General features: G+C 44.2%; 2 protein-coding genes across 5 annotated transcripts in view; one reads left to right on the top strand and one right to left on the bottom strand.

The window, feature by feature from the left end:
- ABCC4 (ATP binding cassette subfamily C member 4 (PEL blood group)) overlaps nucleotides 1–11,703 on the bottom strand; it is a 219,989-nt gene extending 208,286 nt beyond the window's left edge. The window contains exon 1 of the mRNA XM_085535995.1: nucleotides 11,575–11,703. The gene's annotated coding sequence lies outside the window, so the exon portion shown is untranslated. The remainder of the gene's footprint in view (nucleotides 1–11,574) is intronic.
- CLDN10 (claudin 10) overlaps nucleotides 1–26,014 on the top strand; it is a 53,472-nt gene that overhangs the window by 24,533 nt on the left and 2,925 nt on the right. For 2 of the 4 annotated variants that reach the window (XM_085536011.1, XM_015851549.3), the window contains exons 1-3: nucleotides 16,748–16,986; nucleotides 23,606–23,767; nucleotides 23,906–23,987. In XM_085536011.1, the coding sequence (XP_085392137.1) occupies nucleotides 16,767–16,986; nucleotides 23,606–23,767; nucleotides 23,906–23,987 (464 nt within the window). In that variant the 5' untranslated portion in view covers nucleotides 16,748–16,766. Of the gene's footprint in view, nucleotides 1–16,747; nucleotides 16,987–23,605; nucleotides 23,768–23,905; nucleotides 23,988–26,014 lie in introns of those variants that run through there. The other 2 variants (XM_085536010.1, XM_015851548.3) reach the window with 1 other exon arrangement.

Genomic DNA, 26,014 nt, shown 5'->3' with positions numbered 1-26,014 from the left:
AAGTGCTTTATTATTTTATGAAGCTACAACTCCTTTGTTCTTCAAGCTGATCCTGAACCCAGCTTCAGTGTTTCTTAAGCATCTGTCCTTGTTTCTCATGCAGAGTGCTCTGCAATATTTTGCACTTAACTGCTGCTGTTGAAGAATGTACTTCCATAAGCCTATCGCTTTCTGAGATCATCCCAAAAATATAAAGCCCATACAAGCAACTGAACATTCATAAATAAGAAATAAGGAATTGTTAAAGTAGGTGAGAGATTGCGTGTTGCTGAATGTGTTTTGGAACAGCTACAAAACATTAGACATAACCAGTTCTGCGAGAACTGTGTCCGGATATCTGCAGTGTCCAAGCCTCTGAGAGAGACTTATCTGAGAACAGAGAACAATATAAAGTAAAATGAGATATCCTGAGCACTGGTAAGTATTATTTACAAAAAAAATACCATGTTCTTTTGGTGAGTGATGGGGAACATTAAGTGGTGTTAAAATGGGAAAGCATGCAAGATAAATCTCATAGCAAGAAGTGGTTCGTACAAAGAAGTTGTGTAAAAGCAGTAAAATTTTATCCCTGTAGACACAAATCTGCTTACAGCTGTCGAATAAGGAGATAATGGGGTTAGTAATTAGATTCATTAGAAAGCACTGCTCAGAGTGTGACTTGCTTGCAAGAAAACTGTTCTCAAGGGTACATGACAGACCTTAGGGTCACTAAAAATCAGTTCTGCAGATATTTCTTCTCCAAGTCTGTATGCAGATAGTGCAAATAATTAATCCTCTCTCTCTCTTCACTCAGGTAAATCACTAATTCTGCAAACATTAAGAAAAAATACCACCTTCTTTCATACGCTGTATGATTGGAAGTGTCAGGCTGCCACAACAAAAGGTGAAAAAGCCCTCTAATGTCCAAAGAATGGAGGAAAGGGATGTTAATAATTGAATAATGCATTTCTACCCTACTTGCTTTCTAGGGAAAGAGGGAACTCACCCAACCTATCTCGAACAAATCTTTTTGGATAGATGTCCTCCCCCTCCACTGTCTCTCTTTTGTGTAGAAAGAGAGCCTAGGCAATAAGAAAAAACTATCCACTGAATCATATCATAGAATGCCTCCAGGGATGGGGCATCCACAACCTCCTTGGGCAACCTGTTCCAGTGTGTCACCACCTCTGTGTGAAAAACTTCCTCCCAATATCTAACCTAAACCTCCCCTGTCTCAGTTTAAAACCATTCCCCTTGTCCTATCACTATCCATACCGTTCCACCTCCTGTTTATACGCTCCCTTCAAGTACTGGAAGGCCACAGTGAGGTCTCCCCGGAGCCTTCTTATCTTCAAGATAAACATCCCAGTTCCTTCAACCTTTCTTCATGGGAGAGGTGCTCTTGGGTTAGATAGAACAGAACAGTGCAAGTTTCTTTAATAGCATTTCATCCTGCAGGTACAGGATGATCACCTCTAAAAAGAGAGTCTTAGTTACCTATTTGTGGCAGTGACAGTTGGCCACAGGGTGCTGTCTTTAATGGTTGTTCTGTACCTCTGTGCCTTCCACAGCTTCTTGTTCAAATAATTTTATCTCCACAGTTTAAAAGCAGTGATTATAAAGCCTGTATGTTATGTTCTCAAATATTTCACATTTCAGGAGCGTGGAATGCAAAGAAGGTACCTGGCCTAATTTTATTGAAAGTTTCCAGGAAGTGCCATGCACTCCAGACAAAAAATCCCGCAGATTTTAGGAGAAAGTTCACTGAGACCCACTTTGATTATCTTAGGAGCAGTTGGTATTAGCTTGGCTAACTCAAGTATCACAAGTGTCTCAGCCAAGAACCTCTGGACTTCTAACACATGCGTTGCTCTGCTTTGCCTTGTTATCCCTGGTGCCTGTAGACACCACCCATTAGAAAGGCTGAGCAGGAAGCAGAAGCAGCAACACAAAGTAATACTGGGATATTCAAACATGAGATTCTTGTAGATTGTCGAGTCCAGCCTGGTAATGCATCTGCTACCTCCCAAGTCCTAAATAAAGTTAAGGAAAGCTCTATACAGGCAAAATACTGTCTGTTGGGGCAACTGAGAGAATGATCTGCTGATGAGAAAAGGGTTTGGCTTTAAGATAAATACAAAATTCTCTAAAAAAAAAAATATATATATATATAGTAGAAGAATTTCTTCAAATACTGCAAGACTCAGGTGTGAAAAAAATAATATATTCTGAATAAAACAAATGCTTTTGTGTACTCAGAAGGGCCACAGACCTGGTCAACCATTGTGATTTACTTTATATTGCGCTGAAAGGCTGAACTGTAATAATGCTGATGATTAGGAGGACAAAGCAATTGACAAACTCATTTATCAACTCCAAATAGTAAAATCAACATTTCAAATTTGCCATCAGAGGATCAGAGAAATAAATTAACTGGAAAAAAAATAAGAGCAGATGTAGTAGATCAATACTATGTCAGCTCAGCTTTGTTTAATAGCAAGTCAAAAGCAACAGAGCATCTCACTCCTCAATAGTTCTTTGCCCTGATAGAACAAAGACATGTCCTGCCCAGGAAGAGCTGGGCTGTTAATTTTTGATTTGAATACAACTTTTTTAAAAAGGGGTGGTGAAGGTCAACTTTATGGGACCTTATGAGAGGTGGGCAGGTGGCCATTTTGTAATGTTAAGAGCATGTTTGTTTCTGTATTCCTCTCTCTCAGTCCTGATAGAACAAGGGGGAATGGTTTTACACTAAGATGGGGAGGTTTAGGTAAGATATTAGAGGAAGTTTGTCACTCAGAGGGTGGTGACACACTGGAACAGGTTGCCCAAGGAGGCTGTGGATACCGCATCCCTGGAGGCATTCAAGGCCAGGCTGGATGTGGTTGGCAACACTGCACATAGCAGGGGGTTGAAACTAGATGATCACTGTGGTCCTTTTCAACCCAGGCCATTCTATGATCAATATGCCAATGAATCTCTACATCCAGAAAATTCTTACAGTCATTTTACAGTTACAGTGCAGCTGAAACCAACGATTTCTCAAGAGTGGAAAATAACTTTCCTTGAAACATAAGGTGCACTGTTATAATGGAAGTATAATTTGCTTCTAACATCTGAAAATCTTCAGTGCAACACAGATACAGCTGAGGCGTCCAAAAGAGAAAAAAACAGATGGAGAAAAGTAGAACAAGTAACTAGAGGGTAATGAGAGTTCTTGACCCAGAGCTGTGAAATGGGAAATGTAAATACACACAAAAAAAAACAAAACTGATGAGAGAAGGGTAAAAAGATTATCAGAGACTTGAGGTAGGGAATGAAGCAGGTGGATAGCAGTTCCCTCCTGCACCGAGATGCCACAAAGTGTCAACACATCAATGGGCAAGTCTATCAGATAAATGAGGTGATGAGCATCGTGAGGGTTTGACCAAAACTTGGTAAAAATCCAGGCCCACTCATACAGCAGTGTTTGCAGCAGTAGAAATTATGAGCAGCAGCACCTTCCATGTTTTCCCCTCACAAGCAGAATATGACTCGATGAACAAGATCTACACAAATAGATACTTGAATAGATGGCAGTAATTCAGCTGAAGGCAGTAAGAGGAAATGCCAAGGTAAACACATTCCACATGGCTTGCAACACAGTGTGAAATTTCACCCCATCATAAATAACACATAAACGCAAATGTTACATTTCCCAAGGTGCTGATCAGACACAACCTTTTCCTCTAGGCGAATCTAGAGTAGATGTGGAGCAAATGTAGCATCCTTGCTCCTTAGCCCTGAAAGGCAGAACAGGTATGAGGTAGATGGTCCTTTGGAAGTACCTGTCCTTCTCTGGTGACTAGATAGGGTGTTTAGAGTTGGTGGCTTAGGCTAGGATCTTAAAATTCAGACAACTAAGTAAAGAGAGACAGATCCAATCCAAAATGAGTAGATGGCTTAGACACGCAGGTCAAATGGGAAAATATGGTTCACGTATTGTGGTTTCCTCAACGGATCTTCCATATTGAAAGCCCTACAGAATGGAGAGTAAGTCTTGCTTAGAAAATGACCATGCATCTCCTTTTGCTGCATCTTCTTCCAAAATGTAAGTTCTGAGGGGACCTTCCTCAGGGCTTGCTCTTACTTTTCACACCTATGTTTTCTGACCCAAGTCCAGCATATTCCAACGTGCCACACCTTTCCATCTCCTTCTCCTTGTTTCTGCTTACTCACTTTTTTTCACCTTCCATTCCTATGGCAGCCTCTCTAATTTATTGCTGAAATTTCTTTCAACATCCAACCATTTCTTCTGCTCGCATTATCTGTCTGTAACATTTCAGCTTGTTCAGGAAGATGGGGTGTGTGTTGTAGCCCCGACAAGTTCCATTTCTTCTTTCAAGTGAAATAATAATTTCTATTTGCTTTTTCCGTGACTGCACATGCGATCTGATTACTCAGAGCTTTATAAATCTCAATGCTGTAGACAATGAGTGACTTTACTACATAACTGTCTTAGTTGAGATCATATTTAAACTTGTCAGGTCATTTTCTTCTCTATATCTTCCAGGTCAACAGATACCAAAAGACTTTATTTTATGTATATTTATCTTTACTTTCACTATGATTTGGCATTTTCACTTCAAAGTCATATTTCACAGAGATCACAGTTTGATTAACCTCATCAGCAGATTAATTCCTAATTCAGTAGCCTTATTTTCCAGGACTTTAAGTGAGAAGAATTCAAGGAGCAGTCAGTATCAGTAAGTTGTTCCTTGTGCTTAATCTGCTCTAGGAAAATGAAAAGATGTCTTAATGGTACAGAAGTCTTTTTTCTTCTTTTTTCTTCCATTACTTTTTAATTACATCAATTTGCCAAGGATTTTCACCAGGAGAGGGCGCAAAATTCACACTGGGCAATACAAAAGAAATCTGTAGCCTGCCAGCCTGTATTTATGTGTCCCGAAAGCTTTTCAGGCTGTTTCTATTCGCAGTGGTAAATATGGGATTTGAAATTCAACATAGTAAAACTTCCACCCCAAGGTATTTATAATATAGATGATTGTGTGCGAATCAGTCAGTTCTGGTTCCCTTTACAGTCAGTAAAAAGAAGCAGGTACTTCAGGCAAACAGATGATCCCATTTCACTCCGTATTTATTCAGCTGAGTAGCCCTCCAGCCTCCTTGGACTATATTGCCTGGAGTTCCATTAACCCATGGAGCTTACACCTAATGTGTGGACACTTACCACTAGATGCCAAAAACCAAGCGTATACATCTTGGGTAGGATTTAGCTGACCTGTTTTACATATCTCATTGATTTCCCTTCCTGCTCTGCAAAAAGAGACAAGGTTGATAAGGCCAGATGTGAGGATCTACACCTGGGATGTCTGAGAGAATCCCACCTCTTTTGTTTGCCAGGTCATGCTCTGCAGTGAAAGCCTGGGACAAGGTTACCCTTACTTTCCTTGTTGCCAAACATCGATTATCATATTGCATCATTTTCACTGTAAATCTAAGTGAACTTAAGTCCTGATTACACCATTTGTGAGACTATTATCAGCTCTGTGGTAGTGACTGGGATGAGCAGTGCCTCACAGAGGTGCTGAGGAGCTTTCGATGAAAGGGGGGAAGAGGAGTGTTCCTGTGGTTAGCACACACTGCTACTTAAGCCTGCTATGGCACAGGTTAATAGCTCCATTTATTTATGTATCATCGATCCCTGTTCCCACTTAGCTGCTGACAGTGTTCTTTAAACTCCATAGATCAGCAGACCATGAGTAGGGGTTGAAAACTTGAAGTAAGCTCTTCCTGATGAGCCTTCCCATAACTATTCATGCAGAAATGAACAAGCATGGATTGTCATTCAAAATAATGACTCGTTTTAGAGGCATACAGGCTGTGTAAATTGTATCCCTACAACTAGAGATGATACAGTCCCCAAACACAGGAATTCTGTGATTTATGTATTCACAAAGAGTTGCTTTCAGCTGGAAGATGTACCTCTGCCCCCTAAGCATATACACAGCAGTCAGAACACAAAAGCACTCTGCTGAAACTGTCTGCATACACAGGTACAAAAAAGTGTCGCGTTTCTAGCCATCATCCAGCCAAGCAGAGAGGACCCACAGAGTGCCCTCCTTCTGTCTCAGTCTATAAAGGTGGGGAAGAGTTTGCATTTCTCTGGGGTTTCCCATCTGAAGATCGCTTCCTGGACACAAACTCTTTTTAACGTAACCGCTGCTCTGAGCAAACAGGATAGCTAATAACTCTTTAGTAGCATTGTCTGAGGTTAAGATACAAGAAAAGTAAGGCTAAGAGAAACTCATGAAGCATGATAAAGTCAACCCTTACTACCACAGTGTAGAGATTCTCAATTAAATGGATGCCAGGAAAAGGCAGATGAAGAAAACACATTCACGGTTCCTTTGCATCACCATTAAAGTATTGCTAGGGTGTTAGCAAACTAAATCCCTCACTTGCCTACCTGGTACAGTGTTTCTCCTTCAAAAATGGTAATAAAGCCTACCGGGATTCAGGCTTATAGTGGAGAATGAACCATTGGCAATTGGTTTTGGATGTGAACTATTCAATGAGCTGGTCATGAGAAAAATCTTTCAAATAAGGCTACAAATCACTGGATGCACAGTGCAAAAATAATTGTGCAAGCCAACTGTTCAGAAAGAAGATACGAAACAATGAAGGACTGCAACAAATTCACATAAGTTAGCAACTTCATCCTTTTAATACAAAATTCGGCAAGCTCTACTGATTGAGTGCAAGTTACCCCCAAAATCATGCACAATGGGAGAACAATGGCACCAGTATACTGTTAAAGCTCTGGGTACTCTGAAACTTACACACATATTGGGGCAGTAGAGCTGAAGTCATTGACGTTTATGGGACTCTAATTGAAAAATACAGCATTGTAACACTACAGAACATGCCCACAGAAACGCTAAACACCATCCTTATTGCCCATCTAAGTATCAGGAAGGGCTTCATATATCTTATCTAGCCAGGTGTGACTGCTACCATTAAAAAAAATAATAAAATAAAAGGTTCAATCAACATCAAATGCCGGTAACCAAATGGAAAATAACCTCAGAAACACCTACTAGTTCACAAATGCTACGGCATTATTCAAAACAGAGATTTCTCAAGAAGCTTACTTCCCCACTACAAAAATCTGGGCTATTGTACAAATAAATCAAGTCAGAATGTCAAACCTGTTGTTTGAGTGGAGATGATGAAAGTAGTGACCCACGATTCACAAATAGCTCATTTAGGGAATTTTTGCTAAAATATTTAGCATATTAGTGCAAATTCTTTGCAATAAGAACATAAATATTGGGGGTGTGGAGAAGGGGGGAAGGATGGGAGAACAAAAAGGAAAAATTAAATAAATGTATGTCTTGATGGACATTTTTAAGGTGTAACTGTGAAGGAAGTACCTCTCTATTTTTGTGAGTGAATGTAGATAATTTCTGATAAGGCTAACAAATTGCTGTAATTATTACATACCCAACACGCTGCTAGCAATAAAAAATCCTAAGGATATACATGCGGTATATAACAGTATGTAGGGATATCTAAGGCAGAGGAAATTAAGTGAGCAAAGAGAAACCCCATGATCGAGTGCCATTTTTTGTCCCTAGTTGTGGATTTCTGTAAAAAGGAAAGAAATGTGAGGCTGGGTTGCTCTGATCTCCAGTTCTTATCCTGAATCTTTCTTTCTTGATATTTGATGAATTGTCTTTATTGCTAGCTAGTACTTTTGCTCTTAAACCAAGGAAATTGCAGTTTTGATAAGACTGATCTCTCCCTGTGATTCTGAGATACTAGACAAATGCCAGGAATACGTAACAAAATTTACCTTTCTTCCAGTATATACAAATACATGAATGTGAATGTGTATGCATGCTTTGCTCCATAATGTGTTTTTCATTGGTAAAGATCAGTGATTTGTATTTCAGTCTGTATGGTAATCTGCAGGGCAAATTCTGCTCCCAGGGACACGCATCCTAGCTTAATTACTTTATTGCGTTTACTTGTATACATTAATATATGTTGCAGTTGGAGTAGATGATCTTTGAAGGTCCCTTCCAACCGAACAATTCTATTTTCTTCTGTTCTATTTTATACATTCAATGATTCACGTGTCATGTAAAGGACCTGGGCTAATATCTCAGCATCATGCATATGTGGCATGAATCATTGCTCAAAGTAACGCTGCGGGTTTTGATCTACTTCAGAGGGCTTCCTCCAGTAAGTTTAAAGTTCAGAAGTTCAAAGGCACATCTCATTAGAAATTAACCATGACACTTTAAAAATGAGAAGGGAATGACTTACTGCACGCCTGAGAAACTTGGCAGAGGCCTCCTCACAAGGCAGCACACAATGGCGTGCAGGGAAGAGAGCTCGACTTCAGGAACAAACAGTAAAGTCACCTTTTGCAGTCCCACCTTGGAAACATACCCACCTGGGTTCTCCAGGCCTTGTTGGAGGGCCAGGCCTGCAGCATGAGCTGTACTGCACTTTACTTTACATCTGACTATATTGCACTGACCGAGTGGTAGATACCTCCCTGAATACATAGACGGGGCTCTGTTTGTACAAACCAATGACTGTCTTTGCAGCAGCAAATAGTTCCCCATCTTATACCTCTGTCTTTAACTTGTGCTGTTACTGATACTGTCCTGTTGTGGCCTTCAAAGATGTGACTCAAACCCAGAGAGCCCACAGCTGTGGAGTGAAGCTTCTACAGCTTTTCCTCTCTCTGTTTCCCTTCCAACAGAGTGGGTGCTATTCTAATCCCCAGTGTCTGAGCACTCCTGGGGCATCATATAGCCCCAAAAGTCTAAGCAAATCTTTAACTGTTCCGTCTTTTCTGGCATAGCGTGGCTGACAGCTGCAGGTAACAGGTTAATCGCTCAACCATGTCTGGGAAAAGTGCCCATCAGCCACAAGGAAAGAGTCCAAGGATGCCGCTGATCCCTGTGAAAATTTAGGAAACGCACCAGCGCCCAGGAGTTTCACTGGGCAAATGGAGCAGTTTCTGCTTGCATGAGGGGCAGTGCGGCCCTTGGGGATGTCAGAGGGGCAGAGGGTGAGGGCTCAGAATGCCTGAGCTGCTACCACTGTAACTCAGTGTGTACAGTTATGTGGGAGGCCTGGCAGGGCCACCCGAGATCAGGAAGATGGCTGGTGGTGCGGGCAAGTGAAGGCCTGGGAGCAAGGCCTGGGGAGGGTTCTGCTTTCCCTTTATTGTAAGCATAGCTTTTCCATGCTGCGGTTCAAACTTGGTCCTCAGAAGGCATTTCTTTTGCCTCTCTAACCACCTTGTGTAGATCTGAGGTATAATGTCTACAACTTTTGGCTGAAGTCCTCCAGAAGTGGTGGCTTCAAGCAGAGCCACTATCTGGCTGTGCAGAGAGCATAAGGGAGGGGAGCAGAGGGGAACCTTGGGTAGTGCTTACAAAACCTCAGCATGGAGGAGGTGTCTCCAGTCCTGGAAAGGCTGATAAACAGTTGTGACAAGTGTGGGTAAAAACTTCTGCTAAGCACAGGCAATGGAAGGACTTACTTACAGCAATCGCAGGGGTCCCAAGCTGAGGTTAGATCTCTGGGATGGGAAGGAAATTGAAACCAGTTCAAACAAGTGATCCCAAAAATCAATATTGTCACAGCCTGGGGCATGTGACATGTCACTGGAAGGTGCCTGAAAAGCACAATGGCTGGCACGGGATGGCAGCTTCATGAGGCTTCAGCATACACCACCACTCACCAGCCTGCATGCAGGCACCCACACGCTGATGCCTACGCTTATGCCCACTGCTGTAGGTTTCCCTCCTGGTCAGTGAAATGTTTTCCACCAACCTACATATCTCTAAGGACACTCTGCATTTGATGGGGCCATGTAAGCTGGAGGAAAGTGGAAGTTATGACTGTGCAATGAATTTCTTACATGGTTTTGGTTTTGTATTTCATACCTAAATGCAGTATTTTGCATTAACAGCATGTTAAGCAATAACACAAATACTTCCTGTATCTGTATCGTAACACGTATGTCAAGTTTGTTAATGGATGCAGCAAACCTCTTGATTTTGTGTGCCAGGTTATGTCCTTTCCATTTTCTACAGGATCAGGTTTTTCCCATACTTCCCAGAATTATGACATAAAAAATGCTTCGGGCCATCTTTCCAAATAAATCCTTAATCCTCAGATACCATTGAACTATCCCATAGGAAAAAAAAACAACAGCAACAAAGAATAGCCATTGCAGCAAGCATTGTTGTCTCCAATCTTACTGTTTGGCAACTGGTGGCATGTTTTATTTCATTAGTATTTGTTTTAAATATTTGCAACCCAAATCCTCCATCTCATCACACTGAGACTTCTGACCTCAATGCATTTGCTGTTGGAAGGATTTCTGATTCAAGACTAGGCATAACGCATACAATGAGCATACCAGACACTGGAACAAAGAAAGAAACTGATACACAGACTGTTTAATGATCCCATTTCCTCCCAGTTTACAGCTTTGCTTACTGAAAAGAAGAAAGTGCAGTGCAATACTTAAATCCTAAAAAAGACCATCAAAGTCAGAAAAAAGACCATATACATCAGAAGTCCTTCAGTGCAGCAAACTTCCCTTACAGGCTGGACTTAAAACTACCGAAAAATATCTCATGCTCTAAATGCTGAAGCGAACTTCTGACAAGAAAAAAATAAGACTAATTCTAATGCTAAATGTCTCAGAAGGGATTCTGCCTAGTTTCACCTGACTCGCAGTTGAAATGAACTAGAAAGCTAAAACAAACATGTAAATGATCCACTCAAACAAGGAGTTGGCTGATAAAAGACACCTGAAGAAAGTGAAAAACAGAAAAACACAGTGCGAATCTTCTATCATATACATTATCAGTGCAAAAAGGTTTATTTCTTTACGAGGGCAATGGCAAGGGAGGACGATGGTAATATAATAAAAGAAAATATCTTCACCTTGGGAGCACGAAAGCATTAACAAAACAGGCAGAGAACATTGTGTACTGTCCTTGGAAAATGGCTGCTGTGGAACATGATCCTGCAAAAATGAGTCCAAACAAACTTTGTCTGAAATAACATAACTGCTTCATTTACTACACGCAGTAGACACTTGAAGGAGCAGTAGACATCTGCTCAAGAGTTACTGGGAGCACCACACAGCACAGAGGAATAGGAAGACCCCTTGATGCACACAACCTGTGCCTGTATTCTCTACCCAGAGAATTCCCATTTATTTTAGCCAAGACTTCACAGAAGTCAACACATCCAGCTTTCAAAACAGATGGCCCTACTGGGTCTGATTGAAGACTTAAGGCTTTATTAAGATTAACTAGTTAAAATAACCACAAGTGAATTGATTTTATCACCCTCTACGTTCTCATAGCAAAAAAGAAAACGTGACAAAAACACGACAGACAAAGCTGATAAGCACGTGCTTCAGTTAAAGGGGGATGGTAGCAACTGGAGGCAGCAGTGGAGGAGATGGCAGCACGTGATGTGACAGCAGGGCATGGCAAAGGAGGAGGCAGAAGCAAAGCACAGGACAGCAGCATGGTGATAACTTACACCGCGGTCTTTGTACCCAGCCCTGGCAAGTCTCAGCACAAAGCTTCCCCTGCTTCCAGTTGATAGGGAGATAGATGGAGGCCAGGGTCTCCTTCATATGTTCTCACCAGCTTCTCTATCTGAATGGAAGTCCTCCCCTCCTTCCAGCCCTGATTCCCATAGTAGCCCCTTGTTTACTCGGAAAAGGGCTGTGTCACCAGGATGGTGTTGTGGTTTGCTGTCACTGGCCCCACTGTTTGTTAGGCACCAGTCATCCCTGCCAGTGGCTGTGAATAGTTTCGTTTAACCAAGAGCACAAAAACCACAACCTGGAGCAAAGCAGCTTCTGTAGCGTGACTTAATCTGAGAGCAAACTGGCCGGGATCAAAGAAGGTCATGGTGACAAAGTGGAGTTAAAAGTTGACTTAAACAACACGCTCAAGCAGCTCTGAAACAAAGGGAATAAGGAAATAATGTGGCTTTTTATAGATCAATACGGCCTTTAAAATATTGATAAACAGAGGTTCAAATTAATGTGTATTTAATCTATGGGTGATACTGCTTCTTTTGATCCTGCTGGTTTGACTTCTTTTCTGAACTGGTGTGGGCATTTGAAATAAGTGATAAACAGACTTGACAGAAGAAGAGAGAAGAGGGGCTGCCTGCAGCAGCTGCAATTCCCTGTTGAAGAGAAAAGATCTGAAGTCAAGCTGAAGGAACCAAAGTGAAGCTGACTGTAATGAAGTGTGAGGGCTTTAAAAGTAGATTCAATTGAGTGCATGCATGTGTGTGCAGAGGGATGTGGTCAGGTTCCTCTCAGAGAGAACTGCCTTGCCAGAAATCAAAGGGTTCAAACATACCCTGAAGCACTCCCAAGCAGTGTCTCTGCTTACTTGGTGTGCAATCTGCATGCAGCAATGGGTCTCCTTGTTCCCACACATCGTGTGGTGTCCCCCATAAGACTTGGGAAGTGTAACAGCTGTGTACCACTAAAAGCTCAAAACAACTAAAAGAAGCCAAATTTGGGATCCTCTTCTTAAACTTTTTGCTCCAGTGAGGCCACAGAATTGTAGGGTTATAGAGTAATTCATGTTGGAAGGGACTTCTGAAGGTCACCTAGTCCAACCCCCTCTCCAAATGCAAACACTCTTGTTTTGAGAAGTCATGTGTATTTTTGGAGCTATCCGGGTGGGTACCTGTGAAAGATGACAGACTACTCACGTCCAGCTCTGCCAAGTGCTCACAAAAAGGCACAGACCAGCCAACAGTGTACAAGGGCAGAGCTCAAGCTGAGAGGCAAAGTGTTCCCACTGAGGGTACACCATGGTCTCAGGCCTGGACTCAGCCTCTTCATCTTTCCAGTTTGCTGCAAAGATCACTTCTGGAAACAAGCTGCTTTGGAAGGACATAAAATCTTCTAAGTTTCTCTAGATACAGATGTCTTTTAATTGGCAAGTCCTTTCTAATCGCCATTGCACAGGTCAGTGCAGGTGAGTTGGACTAAATGACTTTTAATGGCTGTTCTAGCTCAAATGACTCCATGATTCTATGATAGAATCAGCCGGACAGTTTTCCCCTAGTTTACAGTGTGATCTACCTGCATTTGGCCAAACCTTATTGTGTGTGGAGACAGCTTCTGAACTGCTGAGAGCTGCAGCTGTGCTGTTCACTGGGTGGAATGCACCTCAAGTGAAGCAGGGGATGCATTTCTTCAGGTTTCCTGCTCAGTTTGTTAAACAGGTTATAGCTATTTTTAAAAGCATTGTATTACAAACTTTCAGGGAACAACACAAGATATATATATATATATATATATTTAATTTTTTTTCCCCAGTAAAATTAAGCAAAGCTGAAAGAAAAGAATACTGCATCAATCTTGGTGTCAAGAAACAAAGTCTCTAATGTCCAAACACACTGCACAGAATGGGAGAGAGGAAAGTTTATTGACTCGTGGAATGCAATTTTTCACTCCTCTAAAATGTGTTGGCTTGTCATTTCCTACGAGTTTCTTACTTTTGGTTGCATGTATGAACCGTGTAACTCACCATCATTCTTATCCCGATGGTTTACAGAAGACAGGTAGTAATTTCCTTTAATTTCTGATAGCTTCACAAAAAACAACAGCGGTGACCCAAGATAAGCAAGGACTGGTGATTATTAACTGATGTTCCCACTCTGATGGACTTTTTTACTTGATACGGAACAGGAAAACGAGAAATATTGCTTTGTCTGCTCTCCGTTTGGAGAACGTTTAGTTCTTTGCTCGGGGATATGATTTAGTGTAGGGTTTTTAGAGTTAGGGTACTGGTTAGGCTGCGGTTGGACTTGATGATCTTCAAGGTCTCTTCCAACCTGAGTAATTCTATGATTCTTATTTTAGGCAGATCTTCTGTGCTCTACAATACAGAAGACTGCAATTCTCCCAGTCTGCAGTCATGTTGACCTCGTTTGCTGCTAATGACAAGTTGAGGTGCATTCCCCACTGGCAGCACAACTGACCTTGGCTTGGTGCTCAAGTCGTACGATTCCTTGCAAGTTTGCCTTACCTCTCCACCATTCAGTTTCTTGGGAAAACCCTGGCAAACAAGGAAGTCGTCCTTCAGCCTTAGAAAAATAAGGTTGTTGTTTTTTCTTTTGAACAGGTGCTCTAGGCACCCTGAAATTCACAACACAACAGAGCCAGGAAACAGCCTCGAGTTGCCCAACCTACGTATGGTAAAATTACAAGAGAAATTACTCCGGCACAAAGGCGTGATGACCCCAGTCTGCTTATCCTGGCCAAGGAACAAACAGTGCTGTCACTCAGTGTTAAATTTATGAGGCAATAATGATTGCTTGTGATTTTGATCCCACAAAAGCTAAAATAATATCCTGTATTTCAGACTTGTTAAGAAAACTATCCTGAAGGACGCTTCTGTACATAGTAGTACAATAGGCTTTTATACATTATAAAAATCCAAGTGTTCAATACCATTCCATTCTGATTTTACGAACGAGTGCAGCATACACTTACTAAAGGTAACCAATCAGCCTTTAAAAATGCCATTTTTTACATCCCAGAGCCGGTGAGACTTGCAACAGAACAAATGAACCCCAAGGGATGGTTGCAAGCACCTCTCTTCTCAAGACTGAGGTTGTAGACCCAGGAGTTATGATCATGATTGAAGACCTTGTCATTGCGCGGCAGAGAGACGATGATGTAACGTGGGGACAAACACAGCCTCACAGACGAGTGTTTTCCAACATCTAACCCCTGCAGATACTTGCCAGTGCAAAGAACATGCCACAGGGGAAGAGCATCTATTGCAGCTTCTGCTAACCTTCATCTGAGTGAATACTCAGCTGCTCATGATGTCATTTTGGGTTTGCACAAGAGATGAGATTAGAAGCTTAATATTTGGCTCTGATTTTGCATGAGAAAGATGGTAAAGACCAGACAAGTGACACAAATATCTCCAGAGATATTTCAGGAGCAGCACTGTCAGGCTAGGAGAGAACAGGAGGCTTCCTCTGGAACTAAACTGAGCCTGGTTCTCCTGTACACTGAGAACACTTTATAACTCTTTGGATAAAAAAGGGTACACGAATGGGCGTACAAATTAGGCCTGCTTGGTGGGTCTTTGATCACAAGCACTGAGTAGGTTGAAGGTGGAATTAATATCACCTGTCCTCAGCCACCTGCTCAGGCCTCCTCCGAGGTGGAGGTAGATGGATACTGGTCCAGGAGACATGGCTTTGTACTGTACATCACAGCCAAAGCCCAGTTCTATGCAAAATAGAGGGCCTGGGACAGCAGAAGTGATTGCTGAAGGTCACAGCAGGGAATCTGTTCCCTGTGCTTGACGGGAAGATCCTCTTCTTCCTTTTCTTCCTCCCAGGGCTCAGATTTGGCCCTAGAGGTACTAGTAAGTGTGCTTCACTCTGCCTTCCTGCTTTCAATCTAACAGCATAGTGGAAATCTTGAGTGGGCCTGGGCCAAAAGCTGCCCAGGCAGCAGACCTTGGATCCAACACATGACACCAACCCAAGCAGCACTAGCAACTAATGTATAGGCAAGCTTCCCACACCAGGAGCATGAAATTACCCAGATCTGGACTCAAGTCTTTGACTTTCTCCCATCACCGAGACCTTGAAGTGCCACGAGGGGGAAATAAAATAAACAACTTTAAAATGTTGTGTCTGCCACCCTGCCCTCCAACAAATAAACCACAGGCGTCACATAGATGATACTCTGGCCTACGGCCATGCTCTGTGCTGCAGTCACAGTCCCTGGAGGTGTTCAGGATCCGTGTGGATGTGGCACTGAGGGACGTGGTCAGCGGGATGGAGGGGATGGGCTGTCAGTCAGACTAGATGAACTCAGAGGGCTTTTCCAACCTGTAGGCTGACACCAGCCTGCAGCCACTGGGCTCTGATGGGTGCCCAAAGGTCCACCCAGCCCTCAATGGGTTTTTCCTTTTTTCCCCCGGTGGCAGTACAGCAATAAGGCGATTATATCCAGGTTTGTTACCACATGGCAAAATCAAACAGCATTCATCACCGCAGAATGATGTAAATGTGGCTTCTTATCCTGCCCTGATTGCCTGCCTGGCAAAAAAAAAACCTTCAGAAAAAAAAAAGTAACAATAGTTTTGAAACAAACAGGCGGAAAGTAAAGACCGGCAGTGTACTTTCCACATCAATAGCAAATACACTACTGATGTGGAAAGTAAACAGCTCCTGACTAGAGGAGGGCCGGGCGGATGGCTTCGGGGCTGCGGCACGGCTCGATACAGCCCCGGCCGAGCCCGACGAGCGCTGCCAACTGCGCGAGGGTGGCAACGGGCTGACGGCTCCGACCTCCGCCTCAGACACGGACGGGGCGTCCCACAGAATCACAGAATGACCCGGGTTGGAAGGGACCTCAAGGATCATGTAGTTCCAACCCCCTGCCTGGCAGGGCCACCAAACATACACATTTACTAGATCAGGTTGCCCAGGGCCCCGTCCAGTAAAGGTCCCGCAGGGCAGCACAGCGCATCGCAGCCCCGACTGGACCCCCGCACCTCGGCTGTGGGCAGCGGGGGTTCGGGCGGGGCGGGGTGGGGCGGGGAAGGGGCTGGGCTTCCAGGCGCAACCGGCTCCGATTGGTCTCCTCCCCGCCGGCCCCTCCCCACCCTCCGCTCCGCGGCCCCTCGCCGCCCGCCCGCCGCCCGCTGCTGCCGCCGGGCCCGATGGCGAGCACGTCGGCGGAGATCGTCGCCTTCCTGCTGACCATCTCCGGCTGGGTGCTGGTGTCCTCCACGCTGCCCACCGACTATTGGAAGGTGTCTTCCATCGACGGCACCGTCATCACCACCGCCACCTTCTGGGCCAACCTCTGGAAGACCTGCGTGACCGACTCCACCGGCGTCTCCAACTGCAAGGACTTCCCGTCCATGCTGGCTCTCGACGGTCAGACCCCGCCGCCCCCCGCCCCGACACCCCAGTCCGTGCCTGCGCCGCGATCGCGAGTGGGGGGCGAGCGGGGCGCGCGTCGCGGGGCCGCCGTCGGGGAGCGGCGCTGGGGGTGATGCGGGCACGGGGTTATAGCGGTTGTTGCTGCGCTCGGTGCTGCTTAACTGGGACGTGTCCGCTTGCTGGGCTCGCTGGGCTGCGGCACCCGGAGCCGGGGGTTGAGGCGGGTGGGCGCTGCGCTCCGTGCCCGCTGGGGGGGATATGCCCGTTCGCCGAGTGCTGCAGCCCGCACAGCGGAGACTCGCCGGTAATTACATGATAGCTTCGGGAGAAGGAGTGAAAGTGCGGCCGGCCTTGGTTTATAACCTCAGGAGTGGCTGTCAATAAAGGGAGGAGAGGTTCTTAAAATAATGGCACCTTTTCCAAGTTTCTCCGGCCATAAAGGAATAAACTGTATAGCCTGCCCGTGGCTCTGATATTCCAAAGGAAAAACACCACGCCGGTTCTGCCTCCAGGGCACTCCCTGCTCAGGGTCCGGGGCTGGTTCACTTCTTAAGAAGGTTCGTTGAGGAAACGTTTGCTAGTGGGACATCGATGCTGTCACCGCAGGGATTAATGCTGCCCTTAAGCAAATGAGTCCCGGTATCAGAAAACCTTGAATCCACCCTCAGGACGTGCAGGAGGTCAGGGTGCAAAGCAGCCTTCAGGCATCTGTGCTTCGGATGCTGCCTGTGGATGAAGGAGTGCTGCTCCCGAAACCTCTTTGCCCCAGCCCCACGGTGGCAGAGGGCTTTGCTGGTTCCACAGTGGGGTGGGACAACGGCCTCATCCCACTGGTGTCAGGGGCTTGGTGTAGGAACCTTAGTGGTTTGGAGGCTTTGGTGAGGAGCTGTGCCCTGTGAGGGAGCACTGCACTACATTGGGAATGTTTAAAAATCCTCCCCCCCACCCCAAAGAAACAAAGAAAAAAAGAAACAGCAAAGCCTCTATTAACCCCCCCAAACCCAACTCAGACCTAGAAGACGTTGTGTCCTGGGAGACACGTCCCATTTCTCCAAGAAACGAGTGTCTGAGGTAGCTGCTGTGCAGGGGAGCATCTGGCAGAGCATCTGAATCCACATCTGGACGGGGTTCATCCCATCCTCCTGACAGAGGCTGTTGGGTAGCCTGGCTTCAGTGTCCCTGATCCATGTCTCCGAGTGGGGCTACATACTGGTGTGCAGGCACAGTAAGGGAGATTTGGGCTGCACAGATTGTAGCAAGACCCCCAGCACAGAGCAGGCCAGCTGGGGGGTGTTGCTGCAGCCAGAGCTGCCTCTGGGCTATAACCTGGCCCCAGCTCCACTCCTCCCCTGCAACGGACCCTGTGTTCCATCTCACCCTCACCCTTCCCTGCTGTTGCAGTGTGGCAGCTTAACCTCAGATGGTGCACCCAGGGGAAGCAAAGAAGGACAGATCTGGTGCCCATTCTGTCCCAGGAGAGCAGGTCTTGGTGAGCATAAGCCCTATGGAGCTTGCTCTGCTCCTTGAAGTGGTGGGGCAGGGCTGGAGAGATGCTGGGCACTCCTGTGGGGTGCATGAAAAGGCCTCTCCCTTCTTCAGAAGGTGTTGTAGCTTGGGTCAGGAGTAGCCAAGGGGTTACTCCCTGTTCCCAGTGTGCATCATGGAGCGCAGGTTCCTGGTAGTGGCATGGCAGTGGCTTTGGGGCCATCACACCGCATAGCACCCAAAATTACCTGTGTTCTTTTCCTCCTTCGTTCATTCTTGTGTAGTAAACCAGGCCTGCCATCATTACGGGCTGACCCCTTAATACAGACCCCATGTTCTGTGTATGAGCATAAGTGTTCTTGCGGGACTTCAAATCATTTTGGGTTTGCTTTTGCACACTGCTGGTCATAGACAGAAACTTGGTGATGAAACCACTTCCTAATGCTGTATCCGTTACCATGTCTCCAGCAGCGTATCCAGTGACCTTTAGAAAGAACAAAGCTGAACAAAAAATTTACTTACGATATAAAAGGAGGTATTGGAGCTTAAAAAAAAAACATACAAAGGCAATGAGTGTGTGCTTTTAGAAGCAACCTGAGCTGTATCTGTAAGGTAACCGCCGCTGCTTCACATGATGCAGACTGCAAGATGCCGCTGCAGGTCTTCATTGTGAAGGTGGCAACCCCCATGACATTACGCAAATGTTTTTGTGAGAAATATACAGTGCGAATGTGTGAATTCCTCATAGCAGTTTGAGAGCATGAGAGGCCAGCATGAGAGCGGGGAGGCAAGAAAGGTGATAGCCCAACAAGATTAATTTGAATGCAAGACAAAACACATTTGTTTGAAAAAAAAAATACTTGAAATAGGTTTCTCTTGGAATGCTGCTAAACATGACTTTATGAGTAATGCATGTTTGCCTCCTTGTCTGCTTCAAACATATGGCTTTTCATTGCTTCAGAGCTTTCTTTGGGTGGTCAGTGCGTACATGACAAGGTACCAGCTTCTTGTAGGTGTTGATGAAAGAATGCATAACACATATTTGGGAAGGAGGCAGTCTTTGGGTTTCAGTGGGAGAGGGTAAAGTAGCAGATTCCCACTCTCTGGATGATAGATCTTGGTTCTTGCTTTCCAGGAAGCAAAGAAAAGGTACAGTTAGAGTCTCAGCTGAAAGTGGTCTCTTTTATCTGAGGTCTGAGCAGTTGGGCTGAGGTTGATACTGAGGTTGATTTCACCCTTTTATGCGTCCCATTGCCACAGTCAGCTTGGTGGAAGCATCAAAGCCTTCCTCTCTTCCATCTTTTTGGTGTAGATTATGACCATTTCAGTTATTTTGTGTTATAAATGTGTGGCGGTTGGATAATTGCTGCGGTGAGCTGAAACGAGTCCCACCTCACTTGGCCTGCAGGATTTGGTGAAATATTTAGTGAGGAAGGTTATTCATTCAGCGGAGCTGAGCCGTGCTCCAGCTCATGCAATTATAGTTGAAAATGATTTCTGTTGGGTGAGTTAATCATTCCTTGCTGTCTCACCACCTCTACCTATTTTAAAGCTGCGTATTGACCTTCAGTAACAATTGAATTTCAGCCATGTCGTTCCTAGCGTATGATGGTTATTTTGGTTGGGGTGAATATTTATTGCTTTTCCTCAGAGGCTTGGGCATAAATAGGTTTAGAGGACCTCTGGGTGGTTGTGTTCATGGTTCAGCACCTTAATGTGTCAATTAACCGCTAACGGTGTCAATAAATTGGACCTGTCAAAAATAATAGCTACCTCACCAGTTTGCATCTCCTGCTTCACCTGGGTGCTACGAGAAATACATTGTAAAGTAGTAAACAGGAAGTTTTCCTTGCCTGCTGTAGCAAAAATTAACAAAGCGGGACCACCGTCTTCAGACTCGTGCCTTTATGAACTGAGGGAGCCACATCTTGAAGTCTTACCAACACCCTTTTCCTACTGACATCCTTTGGGTTTTGCCTGAGGGGGAAAAAAAACACCAAAGGAGTAAAGTTACAGAATTTGACACAAAAGCAGAGGTTTTAATTATTGCTGGAATTTGAAGCGAGCTGTTTGGGAGTACAGTTTTATTTCGCTGTTGAGGAAGCAGATTGCTTTGCAGTGGTTGTCATCTCACCTGGTATTAGATAACCACCAAATAGCTGTGAGTCACCCTTAGGCTCACTTTACAAAGCTTGCAGAAAAAATATCAGGTGCAATTAATATGATCTATTGTAGATAGCTCTGGTAGGATAAGGGAAATCATGCCTTAGAAATGCCAAGTTTCATCAACTGGTTGTACAGTCCAGTGAACATCAAAAGGTGTGCTCTGCTTTTAATTTTCTTGCAGATCCCAACCTAAAAGTAAAATATCTGACAGAGGACCTGTGAGAGGTCCTCAAGCAGATGGTAATTTCAAGGTTTGGCTTCGTAAATCTTCAGCCTGTAGTTCTCCAGCTGGATTTGTCTCAGATCTTTTCAGGATCCCTATACTGCAGGGAGTTGTAGTGCTTCTCTTTTCCACTTAGTGGTGTTTCGGGTGAAAGCACCTCCTTTGGATGCCATGGGATGATGTATGAGATTTTTTATTGTGGGTTTAGGGATACAAGAGCGACCTACTCAGAGACACTCTTGTTATGGTTCCTGACTCATGGCTGGAGGTTCTTTAGTGCTGAGTGGAGAAGATCAGAAGCAGCAGCAGCTGCATAACTAAGCTTTTAGGAGAGCAGAGGGAAGGGCTACCTGTTTTCTTGCTGCTACAACACTGGGAAGCGCTACTCTTCATGTGTACTCAAAAGGTTTTGAGGTACAGCAACCTGCCAATACACGTTTCTGCTCGAAGCCTTATAACCCAGGCTATCTCACAATTACTGAGGGAAAATATTAGCCTTATCAAATTATTCTGCGTCAATGTGCTAATCTGGAATGGGCTGTCCAAGGAGGTGGTTGAATCACTGTCCCTGGAGGTGTTTAGATGTGGTACTGAGGGACACAGTTTAGTGGGGAAGTATTGACAGTGGGTGGACATTTGGGCCAGATGATGTTAGAGGTGTTTTCCAGTCTTGGTGGTTCTATGATCCTGTGATTCTAACAGATACACTCAGTACAACAGAGATCCAGAAACAAAAAGGAAAAAGAAAATTGATATACGAATCAAACATATGAAAACAGCAAGTTAATTTTTCAGCTCAAATCTTGAACGTGGTAATAATACTGAAGTAACACCTCATTAAAAAAGAATATTTCAAAGTGTGGGGTTTTTTTTTTTCTAAAAATGCAAGTTGTTAGATATCATTGCATATAGAAGATAAGGGCTATTATACGTGATTGTAGATATCTAAAAATTAGAAGTCAACTCTGAGCTGGTTAGCCTGTTTCATTTATTACCAGCTGTGTCATAAAGGTTTCTCCAATGGGCAGCTCATCCAGCTACTGTAGGAGTCTATCTTATAATGCAGACTTTAATTTTAATGACCGTGTTAGACACCTGAGCAGGCATAAATGGCTCTCCTATTCCAACGTGAGAGTCCTATGACAATTATGGTTATTCCATTGTATACTGTATTTCTTTAGCAGATGGGCTGCAGAATCATGTTATAGGTGAGCAATGCCTGTGTGCACACAGATGGATGTAAATAAATGCCGTTGGGTTTTGTTCTGAGACATTCGGTGAGCTCCTGAATTCTGTAGGGCTGATAAGCTGTGGCATCATATCCTACAAAATGCCATGTAAGAGAATCAGAGAATGGCTTGAATTGGAAGGGACCTCAAAGATGACCTGGTTCTAACCCCTTGCCATGGGCAGGGTTCCCAGCCACCAGATCAGGCTGCCCAGGGCCCCATCTAACTTGGCCTTGAATGCCTGCAAGGATGGGGCATCTTGTGTGCTGTATCACGGATGGTGATGTTCCTCCAGCAGCAACCAAAGAGAATGCCACTAATGAGTGTAGAAGAAGGCCAAGCACCTGTGATGGCCTTTTGCAGCTCAGGGGCCTGTCAGCCAGACACAGATTTCTTCTAACTGAATTTATCCCATCTCTTTTTGTGCCTGTGTACACTTCTAGCGTCCAGATAGCCCATGGAAAAGAGTCCCATAGCTTCATTATATGAACAGTAACACCTTTTGGTTTGTATCTATGGCCATCTGTTTTCATTAAATGTCCCTTCGTTCCTTTTCTAATAGATGAATTCTATACACATTAGGGGCTTTTATGCAGGTTTCTTTTGTTTGCTTGTTGTTCTGTAAAAGTAGGCGTAATAAGCAATGGAAACCTGGCTTGGCTCTCAAGATTTCCACCCGCTGGAGATCAAAGAGAAAAGAGTGAGTGCAGGAATAATGGGAGCGCATTTCCATTTTAGATGAGATGCAGTAGGTTATGGAGAAAAAACATCTTGTGACAGTTATTCAGCTGTGTAAGACCGCGGCGTTCCACGCAATGGACATTACTGTGTGATTATCGCAGTGTTTAACTGTGAAGGGAGAAAAGGACACGCAGTCTGTTGTCCTGTGGGAGAGTCCAGCTGCTGGGCGGTTCGGTTTGAGCAGCCTCAGCTGGCATGGCAACACAGCTGAATGCAGTAGCAAGGCACATGTCCAGTCGTTTGCTTTATCTGAAGGATCACGGCTGTCCATGAGGCTGAGCGTGTATTTGGACTCCTTGAGTAACAAGGACCTTCTTGGCTGATCCAAATGAGATCAGAGTGGCACGTCCAGCCAGGCTCACCATCCTGCTGCCAGTCCTCTTGCATCTATGGCACATGCACACACAAGACTTCGTGTGCTCTGAGAAGCTCTGCAACCCATGACAGGCACCGTGCTCTTCCAAACCCAGCAGTCCAGCCTCTTGCAGACAAGGCAATGCTCAGTGCCACAACATTATTTCTTCCAGCTCTGATTGCTATAGTATGTTTCTTAGGTGTTGGGCTCACATGGCGATGCCCACTGGTGAACATTATCATCCCATCACCTAGAAGAACACGCTCAGTAATCAGGTGGCATTACTCCAGGCAAGGTTTGATTTTGTTTGAAGTAACTAACTACTAATGCTATTGCTGTGTGCGGTGAGGGGAGCTGTAGTGAAACCTGGTGTGGTCCATGCCCTCACACAAGTCTTACCCCTTCTCATTGCAGGTTACATCCAAGCCTGCAGAGGACTGATGATCTCCGCTGTCTGTCTGGGTTTCTTTGGTTCCATTTTTGGACTGGTTGGGATGAAGTGCACAAAAATCGGCGGCTCTGATCAAAATAAAGCAAGAATAGCTTGTTTAGCTGGACTGATTTTCATACTGTGTGGTAAATATACCTTCCTTCTCTAAGTTTGTGTCTTTGGAGTCGTACCAGAGCTTTGCACACACAGTTCTACATCACTTCAGAATCAGGCCCAAAGCTTCTCTGCCTGTTCCACTGAATGGTTTGTCTTATGCTTTTCAGGGCTGTGCTCCATGACTGGTTGTTCCCTGTATGCACACAGGATCACGTCTGAGTTCTTTGATCCTTCTTTTGTTGCACAGAAGTAAGTACTTTCCCATACCCATCAATCTTTCACAAAAGTATACCTGAAGTTTTGTGCTGCACGCCAGAACCCGTTTGTACAGAAAGCAAATGTTTCTCCTGTTGGGCTGAAAGGGAAAGTGGGATGCAGTTCATTTGATCAGATTTTCCAACTGCTGTAACTGTGCTGAAATGTAATGAGGTAACACCTCTCTGTAGAGTGATGGGCCTGTAGTCTTTGTGCATCTCACAACACAGAGGTGCTCACTGGGTGCATATTTCAATAGTAGGCAGTGAGGCCTCTCTGGGACCTTCTTTTCTCCAGGCTGAATCATAAACCTTTCCAAACACAAGACTAATGTCAGTACTTTGACTATAAGTGTAATTGAACATAAAGAACTCTGTGTTTATAGAACTGCAGAATCCATAGCAGAAATAACGATCCATAAAGACGTTCCTTAAAGCTGTGAATGCTCAGAACTTTCAAAGGCAGCATTTCATTCATGAATCAGTGTATGAATTTTGGAAGCACATTTTATTCACCATGTTTGAAAACATTGGCTGTCAACTAGAGCATCATAGGATTTCATGCTATGGCTTCTTATGCAATGCGAACTTGTCTTTTAGGACAAGATTTTCACAGTTTTCTTTATGTTGATTCCAGAATATGTCAGGTGCTGGGTATAAATTTCCTTGAGATCCAAGTGATGTATCCTGAGCCTTTCCCTTTCTTTTTGATGGACAGAAGGTGGTTTAACTGACTAAATACCTTTAGTTGGAACCACACGTGCTGTAGGGCTGACACTACTTCTCTTGAAAACAATCTCATAATACTTTCCTCTGTAAGTCTGCTATAGTTTCAGCTTGTTGATACGTTAAGGACAGGATCCAAAGGCCACCAAAAGCTACAAGGATGTGAGCTACTGTGAAGAAAATGGAGTCTGGCTATGCAGCCAGAAGTTAATTATTCATCAGGCTTACTGTTTTCAGTGAAAAACACTTTGGCTGTTGCCAGAATTCCCTTTCCTTCATTGTGTTCCTGTACTGGTTGGTTGGGAAAAAAAACAACCAGGCAGACCTCGTGGCAGAGTTTTACTGTGAACAAATGAGAAAATAAAGGTCATAAAACATTATTTGAAAGAAATTACATTTTTTCCTGAGAAAAAAAATAGCGTAGCACAACTGCCAGCATACCTAATTGCAACTACAAGGAAAACAATGGAGAGGGAAATTGTAATTGGACTTGCACATGGTGTGCATATGGTGTAGCTCATGCAGTGATCTTACGATAGATTAAGATAAAGGTGGCATTTGATTCCTTTACTCTCTAAATCAATATGTGATATAGTGGAGCAATTTATTTTGCTGCCTTCTGGGAACTCTTGCTTTGATATACCTTGCAGAGGCATGCAGTATGCCTTGCCAACATACTGTGGGAATTTGGCTTTGGTCTTCACTGAGGGGCTCCCTCCTTGGTTTCAGCTGCTCACTGCTTGCTGCACATTTTCATCTGTAGTTATTCTGGCGGTGCCCAAGACAGGCTCGAGATACCGTTAGTGGAAAGTGAATGACATGGGATGTTTATCATTCTTTTGGGTGTCTTCGGATGGCAAAGAGTTGCCCTGGATGTGTTACACATGCAGGAGGAATCAGAGAGCTGCCCAAAGAGACTTCTGATTTGAATTTGTATGTAGATGAGAAATAATGGTTGCTCTGGGATAACCTAGAGTTAGGCTTACTTAGAAAGAAGTCTTACACAGGATGTTATGTTCCAACACAATGTTTTGCATTACGGATGTAACTCTGCTCCAGAAGTGTTGTTTGACCTCACAGAATAACACAGAGACTTGGTGACAGTGCAGGACACCTTGGTGCTGGATTTCATTTATCTTCAGACATGTCTAATAGAGAAGAAAATCTGTGATCTCTTTGATGCCTTGCTTATGTTACATCCAGAACTTATCTTCAGGAACTGTTCTGTCACTTCACTACTTCCACCAAAAGCTTTTCTAGCCTTCGTCCTTTTTGTCCTTTGCCACAATTTGAACT

The sequence above is a fragment of the Coturnix japonica genome, chromosome 1 (genome assembly GCF_054131305.1).
Source record: "Coturnix japonica strain WE chromosome 1, WE-NBRP24, whole genome shotgun sequence".
In the NCBI taxonomy this organism is placed as follows: domain Eukaryota; kingdom Metazoa; phylum Chordata; class Aves; order Galliformes; family Phasianidae; genus Coturnix; species Coturnix japonica.
Note: the sequence above shows the minus strand (reverse complement) of the source record. Positions and strands in the feature narration are given on the sequence as shown.